The 12,914-nt window shown below is 38.3% G+C and overlaps 1 protein-coding gene across 1 annotated transcript in view; it reads left to right on the top strand.

Moving 5' to 3' along the window:
* LOC109840552 (calpain-type cysteine protease ADL1) overlaps positions 1–12,246 on the top strand; it is a 24,423-nt gene extending 12,177 nt beyond the window's left edge. Inside the window, exons 13-32 of the mRNA XM_020409240.1 lie at positions 245–428; positions 510–621; positions 716–881; positions 1,001–1,071; positions 1,145–1,236; positions 1,396–1,558; positions 1,742–1,813; positions 2,401–2,769; positions 2,873–2,988; positions 3,074–3,371; positions 5,516–5,835; positions 5,989–6,340; positions 7,178–7,498; positions 7,570–7,674; positions 7,800–7,928; positions 8,413–8,793; positions 8,890–9,027; positions 9,853–10,089; positions 10,792–11,278; positions 11,751–12,246. Coding sequence (XP_020264829.1) covers positions 245–428; positions 510–621; positions 716–881; positions 1,001–1,071; positions 1,145–1,236; positions 1,396–1,558; positions 1,742–1,813; positions 2,401–2,769; positions 2,873–2,988; positions 3,074–3,371; positions 5,516–5,835; positions 5,989–6,340; positions 7,178–7,498; positions 7,570–7,674; positions 7,800–7,928; positions 8,413–8,793; positions 8,890–9,027; positions 9,853–10,089; positions 10,792–11,097 — 3,932 coding nt within the window. The 3' untranslated portion in view covers positions 11,098–11,278; positions 11,751–12,246. The remainder of the gene's footprint in view (positions 1–244; positions 429–509; positions 622–715; positions 882–1,000; positions 1,072–1,144; positions 1,237–1,395; positions 1,559–1,741; positions 1,814–2,400; positions 2,770–2,872; positions 2,989–3,073; positions 3,372–5,515; positions 5,836–5,988; positions 6,341–7,177; positions 7,499–7,569; positions 7,675–7,799; positions 7,929–8,412; positions 8,794–8,889; positions 9,028–9,852; positions 10,090–10,791; positions 11,279–11,750) is intronic.

Here is a 12,914-nt window from a genome sequence, read left to right as displayed (position 1 = left end):
CACCAACAACAACAACCAAAAAGAAAAAAAAAGACCTTGTTAAGTAACAATGCAGTCTGCTGGTTTAATGGATGTGTTTGTTCATGGAGTGTGGACCACTTCTAATCAAATGTAATAAAAGAACTTTAAAAACATCATAATTTGTATTCATTATTTTTGTTCTTTTTTGTTTGGATTTTTTTTTTGGAGACAATGAAGCCAAAAAGATTAGCAACTAGTGATATGTAATCTTCAAGAAAAGCAAGTATCATGATGCTGTTTTTCTTTTATGATGTAGTTGTTCTTGTGGCATTTTGTGGTGCATCATATTGGGGTGTGGTGAATTCTAGAGAGGATAAAGCCCCTATGAAGGTTGATTTTCTTGCTGCTTTGCTTCCCTTGGTCTGTATTCCTGCAGTATGCTCTTTGTTCATCGGTTTGTATAAGTGGTGAGTAGAATGATTGCCTTATTTCTTTGACTGCATTCAGGTTTAGACTGCCCTTCAAATTGACCATGCTAATCATTTCAGGAAAGATGATGACTGGAAACTTTCACGTGGTGTCTATGTATTTTCCCTCATTGGATTTTTTCTCTTGCTTGGTGCCATATCCGCGATTGTAACTATTATCAAGCCATGGACGGTTAGTGCGGAATTAATGCTGCCATGGTGTCATGACACAGTTATTATGTTTCAGCAACTGACTGTTCTTTTAGTGACCAATTGTTATTTTACAGGTTGGGGTTGCATTCCTTCTGGTTATCCTTTTAGTTGTTCTTGCTATCGGCGTCATTCACTATTGGGCTTCAAACAATTTCTACTTGACCAGAACCCAAATGTTCTTTGTTTCCTTTCTAGTTTTCCTTCTTGCCCTGGCTGCATTTTTGGTGGGATTTTTTGGAGGTGATAACAAATTCCATTTTCTGATTTTTCTTGTCTTAATTGCAAAACCTTTGTTTGTAAACATGAAATTTTAAGTTATTCTCTTCATTGAGATAAGGATGCTATGCCTTCTATTGCAGATAAACCCTTTATTGGAGCATCTGTTGGTTATTTCTCATTCCTGTTTCTTCTTGGAGGGAGATCATTGACTGTAAGTTATTCTAGAAGTTCCTATTTTCCTAAGTTATCCTATTTCTTTTATATTGAAAACTGTCTTCTCTCAGGTTCTTCTTTCACCTCCCATTGTGGTCTATTCTCCTAGAGTATTGCCAGTTTATGTTTATGATGCTCATGCTGATTGTGCCAAAAATGTCAGGTTTGTCCAAGTTTTTATCTCTTTCTGGTTGCTTCATGTAACATTTTCAACTTTGATATCTCCCTTGAATTTTTGTCAGCATTTTACTTGAATGTAGTTCATCTTTGCACATGTTAATAATAACTTACTGACACCTGATGTTTATTGATGCATCACCAGTCATGCCTTTCTCATGCTGTATGGGATTGCTTTGGCAACTGAGGGATGGGGTGTTATTGCTAGTTTAAGAATATACCCTCCATTTGCTGGTGCTGCAGTATCTGCTATTACACTTGTTGTGGCCTTCGGTTTTGCTGTATCTCGTCCATGCCTGACACTGAAGGTTGGTGCATGCTTGAACCTTTCGTCTTAGTATAAGAATTTTGTGCTCATGATTTTAGTTTTAAATAATTGTGTTCAATATTCGAGATTCGACGAACAGGTTTTATTGTTGTTATAGGTTGTTGTATTCAACATTCTTATACTTGTTAATCATATATCTTCTTTATATGCATATTGTTGACAGATGATGGATGATGCTGTGCATTTTCTCAGTAAGGAAACTGTTGTCCAGGCAATCACTCGCTCTGCTTCTAAGGTGAGTTTGCGGTTGGAAAGGGTTGTCCTGTTTCTGATTCCTTCAAATGGGAATCAGGAACACAATTTGCTTTCTGTTGTGATCTTTATTCTGCCTACCCACACTTTCATACATGAGAGCCTATGGTTGGGGATCTACTAGAATTTATATCCTAGATTGGGTGATTATTTTGTCTACCTTTTCTTGCTTGCATGTCTGAATTAATGAGTGCACATATGGGTTCCCTTTGCATATCAGCTCCATTTTCCTTTCCCCATAAGCCGCAAAAGCTTATTTCTTGAATGGAATAATGGCCAAGTTGATAAAGTTTTTAGTATACCATTACTTGTTGACATAGTGATACAGTATTATTCAAAGGGAAAGTGTCTGTGTGTGGATTGTGCATGGATGGTGTGATAATTTTTGACTATATCTCAAGCAGCAGTGTGATGATCAGTGAGCCTGGTAAAATTCTCAGCATCCTTCTTTTTCTGAAAGGTGCTGCTGCTTGTGTGGCTACTTCTTGTTTATAAGCGGAAAATTTGAACTTTGTTCTTCAACTGTCGTTATCTTTTAGTTGATATGTTTACTATTTGTTGTCGGTTCAGACTAGAAATGCCTTATCTGGGACTTACTCAGCTCCGCAAAGATCTGCTAGCTCAGCTTCTCTTTTAATTGGGGACCCTACTATTGCCCGTGATAGGGCTGGAAACTTTGTCCTTCCACGAGCTGATGTGATGAAACTTAGAGATCGTCTAAGAAATGAAGAAGTTAGCGCTGGTTCTTTCTTTTGTGGAATGAAATGTTATTGCCATGAGTCTCCTGCTGATGTGGATTACAGAAGAAAAATGTGTTCTCATGCGCGCATTTTGGCTTTAGAAGAGGCAATCGACACTGAATGGGTATATATGTGGGACAAGTTTGGTGGCTATTTGCTTCTTTTGCTTGGTTTGACTGCTAAAGCTGAAAGGATACAGGTGAGGCTGGAAGCTGGCTGTGGATAAAAAAGAATTAAAATTTATAACAATCTCTTGTTTATTTTATGTCCCTACTCACGGTCTGTTTGGGGAACTGTGGCAGGATGAAGTCCGTCTTAGACTTTTCCTAGATAGTATTGGCTTCTCTGATTTAAGTGCCAAAGAGATCAAGAAGTGGATGCCTGAAGATCGCAGGCAATTTGAGATGATTCAGGAAAGGTAGTCTCTATCCTATTTAAACATTTAATTTGATATTTTTTGATCTGGTTGCTTACGTTCTGAAGTCCTCATGCCATTTTTGTAGTTACATAAGGGAGAAAGAGATGGAAGAGGAAATATTGATGCAGAGACGGGAAGAGGAGGGGAAAGGCAAAGAAAGAAGGAAAGCTCTACTGGAGAAGGAGGAGCGCAAATGGAAGGAGATAGAAAACTCCCTCTTATCCTCTATACCAAATGCTGGAAGTAGGGATGCAGCAGCAATGGCAGCTGCAGTGCGTGCTGTTGGTGGTGATTCTGTTTTGGATGACTCTTTCGCTCGGGAACGAGTTTCAAGTATTGCTTACCGTATTCGTGCAGCTCAGTTGTCAAGAAGAGCAGAGCAGGTTTGGTGTTTATTAACTTTTTCCATCTTAAGAGCTGTCCTTAGGGTAAGATAAATTGGACTGTGATTTTATGACGCAACATACCTACTTATTAAAGAGCTTAAGCTTGTAGGCTGTTTGCTGATAGTTTATTCAATGCCTTTCCTCATGTAGCCTTTTGGTCCCGCAGAGCAAAGACCTCAAGAAAAGTCCGAATAAGAGCATGTTTGGCAAGTGGTTAAAAGTGGCTTATAGGCCACTTTGATATGTTTTGCAAATGGATTTTTTTGGCTTATAAGCCACCAAAAAACAAGCTACAGTATCCTAGCTTACTTTTGGTAGCTTATAAGCAACAAGGCTTGACCAAGTAAAAGACTCATACCCTTCTCCATTTCACAAAATTCCAAGTAAAAGACTAACCTATCCTTCTCCATTTCACAAAATTCCAAGCCCCATTTTATCTCTTTCTAACCCCGTTAAATATTTTTTGGTCATTTTGACAATAATGGTGGCTTGTAAGCCATTCTCTTGCCAAACACTCTGCTATTATTATCATTACTATATTATATTATTAAAGAATAAATTATATTATTGAAAATGGATTATAATCCATTAAATTTAAAAACACTTTGGCTTACAATCCACTTCGCTTATTATTCATATGTGGATTATAAGCCAAGTGGATTATAATCCAAAGTTGCCAAACATGCCCCAAGTATTTATTCAATTTTTTTATTGAATTTTTTTAGAGCAAAAACTAATGGGATTTAACCTAGGACCTCTTAAGTTCTCTGATCTATATCATGCTAGATGACCATATGAGCCAATAGTTGAAGACATGAAGCTTGTGCATTTGGGTTCAGATTTAATAATAAACACCAAGCAAATTTGACACGTGACAATTAACTTAGTTCCTGAGGCCAGAATCATTTATTTATTTCATAGACTTTTATGTTCCTCACTTCAGATATCCAGAAGGGCAATACTGATGTGAAAAAGCCAGTAATGCTTTTTTCAGTGGAACTGGTCATCTAGTTCACTTTTAATGTTTCCTCATCAGGCTCATCTAGCTATAGAACTATTTATTTTTCCTTAGTTAAAGGTTAAAAAGGTTTGGGCTATGATATCTTATGTTTCATGTCCTCAGTAACATAAATTGTGTAAAAAGTTGATAAAATAGAATAAGATGTAATCATAATCATTTGATTCTTTATTTATTATATATAATAAAGAGAATCCTTTTGTCATAATTAAAGGTGGATCTCTTTTAAAATTCTTTTGAAGCTCTGTTGCTTGCTTAGATGTTAGCATGGGTTGTATTCCAAGGAAAACGAGTGATCCCTAACAATTATAATTTAAATGAAAGTGAGTTTGTGATACTAATCTTCTGGCTTAATTGCACTTCACTTTGAAGTAATAATTGGCAAATATCCTAGGACACTTTCTTTGGAGAACAGTCTTTCTAATGGACATCGATCCTACAAGATGTGCACTGAGTTTCATGGAACATTATGCGACCATAGACACTTTACGATTAATTGTGTGCATAGTTACACAGTACGTGGAACATAAGGGGTCATGGTACGAATTCGAGTACGCAATTCGTCACTTAGAAAGTTGGATTCTCTCTCTCTTTTTTTGTGTGTGTGTGTGTGTGGGGGGGGGGGGGGGGTGTTGAGTAGGTTCGATCAGTGGTACGCTATATAATTTTTTTGGGTGTGCTTTGAGTTCTTTCTTTTGTTATGTTTCTCTTTTCACGTAGTTAGTCTTGGAATCATGGTTTCATTTCACATTTTATTAAAATACGCATTAAATTATAGTAAAGTCAGCGACTCATATATTCTATTGCGCGCCTCCCTTACTCAATTGCACACATTGCTTTGTGTCTTGCGCATGTACGCTTAGAGGGGCTTTGTGCTCAACGTACTTATATGCTGTATCCCAATTTTGGGGAACCAATTTGTGTATCTGATGCAACTATGATTGTGTGGCATTCTGTAGTTCTATAGCGGCCTAGTCTGCTGTTTTCATCTTGCTGTGGACATTTGCAGCGGAACTGTTATTATTAATTAGAATCTGTATTTGTTTAAGTATTTATCTACGGAGCGGTTAAACTATGTAACTATCATTAATATATCATCATATTTTCCTAAACTACTTTGCAGACTGGATTGTCAGGTACTGTGTGTGTTCTTGATGATGAGCCAAGAACCATAGGCAGACATTGTGGGCAGATTGACCCAAGCCTTTGTGATAGTCAGAAGGTCAGTTTCTCCGTTGCAGTCATGATCCAACCAGAGTCTGGACCAGTGTGCCTTCTAGGAACTGAGTTCCAGAAGAAGACATGCTGGGAGATCCTCGTTGCTGGTTCAGAACAAGGCATTGAGGCTGGACAAGTTGGTCTGAGATTGGTTACAAAAGGTGATAGGATGACTACCGTTTCTAAGGAGTGGAATGTAGGTTCTGCCAGCATTGCAGACGGAAGGTGCGTCTTGTCATTAAATGTTTTTTGTCACTTCTTAATTCATGTCTTTTTCTTATTCATAACCATAAGCTTTGGAAATTTGATATTCTGATTTGTTTCGCCCTTTTCTTTCTTTGGTATATTTTAATACATATTCTTTAAAACATTTTGCAGGTGGCATATTGTTACTGTGACAGTGGACGCGGATGCAGGAGAGGCGATATCCTATCTGGATGGAGGCTTTGATGGATATCAGAGTGGTCTACCTCTGCAAGGGGGTGGTGGCATTTGGGAGCAGGGAACTGATGTTTGGATTGGTATTAAACCACCAACCGATCTGGATGCATTTGGAAGGTCGGATAGTGAAGGTGCTGACTCCAAGATGCAAATGATGGATGCTTTTCTTTGGGGAAGGTGCCTGACTGAAGATGAGATAGTTGCGCTTCATGCTACTATGAGTTTAGCTGAATGTGACTTGATTGATCTGCCGGAAGATTGCTGGCATTTGGGTGATTCACCTCCGAGGGTATGCTTATCTGGATACACATTTCTATACTTCATTAATGTTTAAACCTTGTAAGAGAGGGGGTTCATGTTTGACTTAAGTGTCTTGCATTCTTTAAAAGGTTTAGTGGACCATAAGGAGCACAATCTCTGACCTAGTTGAAGATTGTGGTCTAAAATTGAATTTGTGGGCTTGAAAGCTCGAGATAACTACAAATTTTTATTGTTTAAATAGAGAAGGTATGGGTTTCCTGGTTACTTCAACTACAGGCCGGCATAATAATATGTGGAGGGTGATCTTGATCACTAGGAGCTCAGATCTTGTATATCTAAATTATTTGCTGCTTCAACTCCATAAATTTCATTGTCATTCCTTTTTGATTTCCAGTTTCTTATCTTATTTTTTGTCCTTTTCCTATCCAAGGCTCTTGAAAGTTTTGTCCCTATTTGTTTTTTCTTTCCATACACTTCAAAAATTAACTATAGACTCTACAGTTCATCACCAAAATTTTATTAGCACATCATTCAACCTTTTTATGTATCATTAGCTATATCATTCTTGGGGAAAAAAAACAAAGCTTTCAGCTTCTCGTATACTTTCTGTATGAATTCACATCCACATGCTTTCCCTTCTGGTAAGCTTCATGAGGGTAAGGATCATTCCCCATCAGAATGGGGTCAACTGTGGGGCACCACTGAGCTTGAAAATAATGCTCTTAGTTTCTTTCTTTTTTCTCTCTTTTCTTCTCTCTTTTTACTTTATTACATTACGTTGCAACAGATAAGAAGAATATGTGATTTATATTTGTGTTTGAATTGTCCGTTTTGAGTATGTGTTGATGACTAAATCTAATTCTAGGCTAATGATTGGGAGAGTGAAGAAGCAGATGTTGAGTTGTATGACAGGGAAGATGTTGATTGGGATGGGCAATATTCAAGTGGAAGGAAAAGAAGGCCAGATCATGAGGGGGTCACAATTGACATGGATTATTATATTAGAAAGCTAAGAAAGCCTAGGTTTGAAACTCAAGAAGAAATTAACCAGCGCATGCTATCTGTTGAGATGGCAGTCAAAGAATCTCTCTCTGCAAGAGGCGATAAACATTTTACTGATCAAGAATTTCCACCGAACAACCGTTCGTTATATATTGATCCAGGAAATCCTCCTCCAAAACTGCAGGCAAGTTTCACAGAGGAGCATTATGACGTTGATACAAATTTCGGCCTGTTAATGTTTGAATTGTATCTCAGGTTGTTTCTGAGTGGATGAGACCTGCTGATATTGCGAAAGAAAGCTCAATCAGTTCCTGTCCTTGCTTGTTTTCTGCTTCTGTAAACTCGTCTGATGTTTGTCAGGTGGGGTCATCTTCTTTTGATGTAGAACCTTAAATAATTTCTGTTGATAGAGTATGATCTTTGAATGGTTAAAACTAATTTCCCTATGATTTTCTGATGAGCTTTGAAATACTTGACATCTGCAGGGTCGTCTGGGTGACTGTTGGTTTCTGAGTGCTGTTGCTGTTCTAACTGATGTTTCTCGAATATCAGAGGTCATTATCACTCCACAATACAATGAAGAGGGTATTTATACTGTTCGGTTCTGCATCCAGGTTAGCTCGGATTCCGAAATATTTGACGTGCATGTCTCATGTTTTGGTTGAATATGCTTTGGTCTCTTTTTCCCCTAAAATATGTAGATATACTTCACTCTGTAAGCGAGGAATGAGAAAAGGCTCCTCTACAGTCCTCCCCTTACCTCTTTTGAAACAAATATATTGGTCACTAGTTTAGTTTAGTGCACAATTTGGTTATGGAAATAAGGGTTGAAAATCTGCAATAATCATCACTGTAGCTCGTTTCCCTTTGAAAAAGGAATGAGTTTGATACATTTCTTGAGTAATATTGATATTGTAGCATATTGATGGAGTTTGTTGGGTCAGTTTCATCAGTGGTATGCGGCGCTGTTTAGAATTGTAGGTGAACAATTTAAAATTGTGGGCAGCGCAACATTTGCTTTTTTTGGCAGTGTTTGCTTTTCTTGTGTTTGGTGTGTATATTTGGTACCCAACTAGGAGCCACATTTTGTTCCTGCAGGGTGAATGGGTCCCTGTTGTTGTTGATGATTGGATACCTTGTGAGTCACCAGGGAAACCAGCATTTGCTACCAGCAAGAAGCGTAACGAACTCTGGGTTTCTGTTTTGGAAAAAGCTTATGCCAAATTGCATGGCTCTTATGAGGCCTTAGAAGGTGGTCTCGTCCAAGATGCCCTTGTAGATCTCACAGGGGGTGCTGGTGAAGAAATTGACATGAGAAGTGCTCAAGCTCAAATTGATCTAGCTAGTGGAAGGCTATGGTCACAGTTGTTGCATTTCAAAAGAGAGGGTTTTCTACTTGGTGCTGGAAGTCCATCAGGTTCAGATGTACATGTTTCATCTAGCGGAATTGTTCAAGGGCATGCATACTCATTATTGCAGGTACGATTTACCATTTTCTTTGTTTGATATGTCTGATATTCTGTGGGGAAGCATAGTCAGCTAACTTTAATCCCATCCACTTCTCATCATACATAGGTTAAAGAGGTCGATGGTCACAAACTTGTTCAGATTCGTAATCCATGGGCCAATGAAGTTGAATGGAATGGGCCATGGTCAGATTCATCTTCTGAATGGACTGATCGTATGAAACACAAGCTTAAGCATGTTCCACAGGTATGCTTATATATGCTTCTAAGATTGTAAAGGTTTTCTTTACTATGCTCCTGCCTCCTCTATGTTCCTAAACTTTTTTAATCTATTAACTTATTGGATATATAAAAAGGATAATCTGTTGCTTTCTATGTGTTGTACCCAACTGATTCGGGTCCATAAACTGTGAAGAAATTCTAACCTTTGCTGAAAAGATGTGCACCAACTGATTTCAGTTTATATCCATTAAATTGTGAAATGTTCTGGCCTTCGCTGGAAAGATGTGCACGGAGGTTTGAAATCTCGATATCGGTAATCAATATCAGCGCTATCGTATTAGTTTTGGAGGTATTGGGAGTTTCAGAGATTCAGTCGGAAGTATCAGTTATAGGCATAGGTGGTTCTAGTGATTTGATGATTCTCAAGTTTTCTGCAATTATCCATTTCTTGTCCCTGATATGATATTTAATAATTTTGGTACTTCAAACCTCAGTTCTCTTATTTGCACGATCGTTATTGGTAAACATGGTTGGTAGTAGCCAAAATCAACGGGATTAGTCGTTATGGTTACGGTATCTGTAAGATTAGTTCGGCATACTTGAAATTTTATTGATACAAACTAGATGTTTATGTACCAGCCAATACTTCAAATCTTTGCACGCACTTTATAACAGATAAGAGAGTTTACAACATTTTGTGATTGTGTTCTCTATCTTGATGCATGATAACTTTAACAGTCAATTCATGTTATAGCTTTTGACCATCACTTTGTACCGAAAGGTGGTTTTGTATTGGTCTAATTGGCTCTTTCAAGTTGCATGATACGTAGTCTTTTTTGTTTTCCATCAGTCGAAGGATGGGATCTTTTGGATGTCGTGGCAAGACTTTCAGATACACTTTCGGTCAATCTATGTTTGCCGTGTTTATCCACCAGAAATGAGGTACTCAATCCACGGCCAATGGCGTGGCTACAGTGCAGGGGGTTGCCAGGATTATGACTCTTGGCATCAGAATCCACAGTATAGATTGAGAGTGACAGGCCCAGATGCATCATCCCCCATTCATGTGTTCATTACTTTAACTCAGGTACTTGGTATAATGTATTTTTCATGTGCATTTAGGGCGTGTTTGGTTGCTTTCCGAAAAGTAAGGGAAATCAAATTCCTGATACAAAACCCATTTCAAAAATTGTTTTTCCAAGTATTTATTGGATAGGTGTTTTTGTTTTTTCTCACTGGAAACAGTGAAGGAAAAATGTTCCCATGTTATTCCATAGTTTGGCTGCTTATATAAAAATAGGAAAACTTGTGGATGTGGCAACAATTTCACCAACCACCCTTTCTTTTAATTGGTTCATCTTGGCTTCAAGCCTAATTCTGCAAGGAGGAGGAGGAAGAGAAGAAAAGGGGATGTGTGTGTGTGAATGGTGGGGGGGGGGGGGGGTGGCGGGGGGGGGGGGGGGGGGGGGGGGGGGGGGGGGGGGGGGAGGGGGGTGGCGGGGGGGCGGGGGGGGGGGGGGGGGGGGGGGGGGGGGGGGGGGGGGGGTCGGATTGGATTCCACATGAAATATGGGAGCCACATGCAGACTTAGGGAAAAAGTTTCCAAGACTTTTTCTAAAACGCCAAACACATTTTAAGAATGGTGTTTGCTCCAGAGTTTTTTCCGTGTGGACCTGGCAATCTGTTTCCATGTGGTTTCTGTGCAAGCCATAGTAACCAAACACGCCCTTACTATCAAAAAATTCTTCTTGTTGCTGATTGTTTCCTTTTTTCCTTTGTGTTCATTAGGGTGTGAGATTCTCGAGAAAAAACAATGGTTTCAAGAACTATCAGTCAAGTCATGATTGTTCAATGTTCTATATTGGCATGAGAATACTGAAGACAAGAGGGTGTCGTGCTGCTTATAATATTTACTTGCATGAATCAGTTGGAGGAACAGATTACGTTAACTCGAGAGAAATATCATGTGAGTTGGTACTGGAACCTTATCCTAAAGGATACACAATAGTACCCACCACAATTCAACCTGGAGAAGAAGCACCATTTGTTCTGTCAGTATTTACGAAAGCACCAATCATCCTGGAAGCTATATAATGAAATATCAACACATGGAAGAAGCTATCTTTTTTTGGCACCATATATTGGTTGAGGCTTCAATGAGGCCCAGACTTTGGTTGAGGCTTCAATGAGGTCCGGACTGCTCGGGGTTATGCAGACTTCTGCGAGCAAAAAGGTCTCTGAGCCAAATATTATAGAGCAAATGGATTTCGGTATGGTATGATTCTTCTTTATGCATTTTAATTATCTAATAGTAATAAGATCAAGGCCTCACAAGATGCACAGTATCCATGGTCATATTTTTCTTTCATGCCCAAAGATCAGGTGTACTTTGCCTCCAGAAGTATCTTGATCGAGATGCAAGCTGCCTTCCACTTTGACAACTTCTCTGAATGCATCTTGCATCTTATTTTTGGGCTTGTTAAATAAATCCATTAGAAATGCTTGCTCAAGAAAATTATGGAAGAGAGAGAATGCGGATATAATTAGATCTTGGCTTTTATTCTTTATCTTCATAATCACTAGCATTCTATAGATATGGATTTGATATTGCCATGTTGAGCCTTTTCTTTTAATTTCAACTGACATCATTTCCGTCATTTTAGTTGAAAATGCACGCCAGTTACATAATATTAAAATATTAATAGTATCACTGAGTCCTGATAAGCGTTATCTAATGCAAATTTCAGGGGCCTGTTTTGTGTGGTGACGATATGAAAGTCATCATTCGAGGGAAAGCAATGCAACAGCTCTGTGCTTGACAAAGTAATCGAAATATCTGAGCGATCACTCAGTTCAAGAGCATGAATGTTTGGTTTACATGGAAAATTTTCCCCGAGCTTCCAATCATGCCTCCTTCGCTTCAGCCGGGGTTATCGGCTGAACTTGTAAATACTGGTGGCATCAAGTGGTTAAAGAATCATTGCCATCCAAGTATAGGGGTACTAACTCACGTGTACAGGAACCCAAAAGGAAAGCATAGGCGTAGAGGTCAGAAATAACTAGAAATAGGTGGTGATCATCTTTGTACTGAAGGGATCCAATAAGGGTGTTGTAGCTGGATGTTTAGAGTTCCTGCTGCAGTTTTGTACACCCCATTTTCTTTTATTTGTGCAATGTAATTTTTATAGTGGATGTTTTGTTCCTTTTTTATAATAGTAATGTGTTAGATTCTTTACTAGCAAATTTTTTTGCACTTTGCATTAGATGGTAACAACGGTAGTAGGGATGTAGATATAACGAGAAGTTGATTCTGATCATTCATCTTGCTGCAGCCATTTTGCTGGCGGTTCTTGCCAATTAAATCGATGGTACCTATGGATTCAATACTTATGTTTTAATTTGCAAGAACCACCATCTTTTCTTCCAAATTAATATATAAAATAGTACCAATAGTTGATATTGTACACTTCTACATAGTTCAAAAAAAATATATATTCTACTATATTGCTCTAAAATGCCTGTTCAATTTTCCTCCGGCTTTTTTAGCCCCAAAGATTTTTCTTCTTGATTCCGTATGGAAGGTTCAGATGTCTATCTCTGAGCTTAACAATGAAACATGTAATATTTTCTCCATTCTACCAAACAATGTTGTTGTTTTTTAAGTACCTAATAATCTTTTGTACTCTTCTAAGTTTTCATCTTTCCGTTAAAATTGACTAGTTGTGAGAAAAAAATTAAGAATAATGTGACGTTAGTAGAGAAGAGTATCCACCATCCAGGCTTAGGAATGAGGATAGGCGACATATGATGATGTATTCGAATAAAGTCTAACCAATCGTGAACACCATGCAAAACAAGACATTATTTTTGCTACAATAATCCCGATTTTTAAATGTTACAGTAACGTTTTA

The sequence above is a fragment of the Asparagus officinalis genome, chromosome 5, assembly GCF_001876935.1.
Source record: "Asparagus officinalis chromosome 5, Aspof.V1, whole genome shotgun sequence".
Taxonomy (NCBI): Eukaryota; Viridiplantae; Streptophyta; class Magnoliopsida; order Asparagales; family Asparagaceae; genus Asparagus; species Asparagus officinalis.
This window is presented reverse-complemented; position numbering and strand designations above follow the sequence as displayed.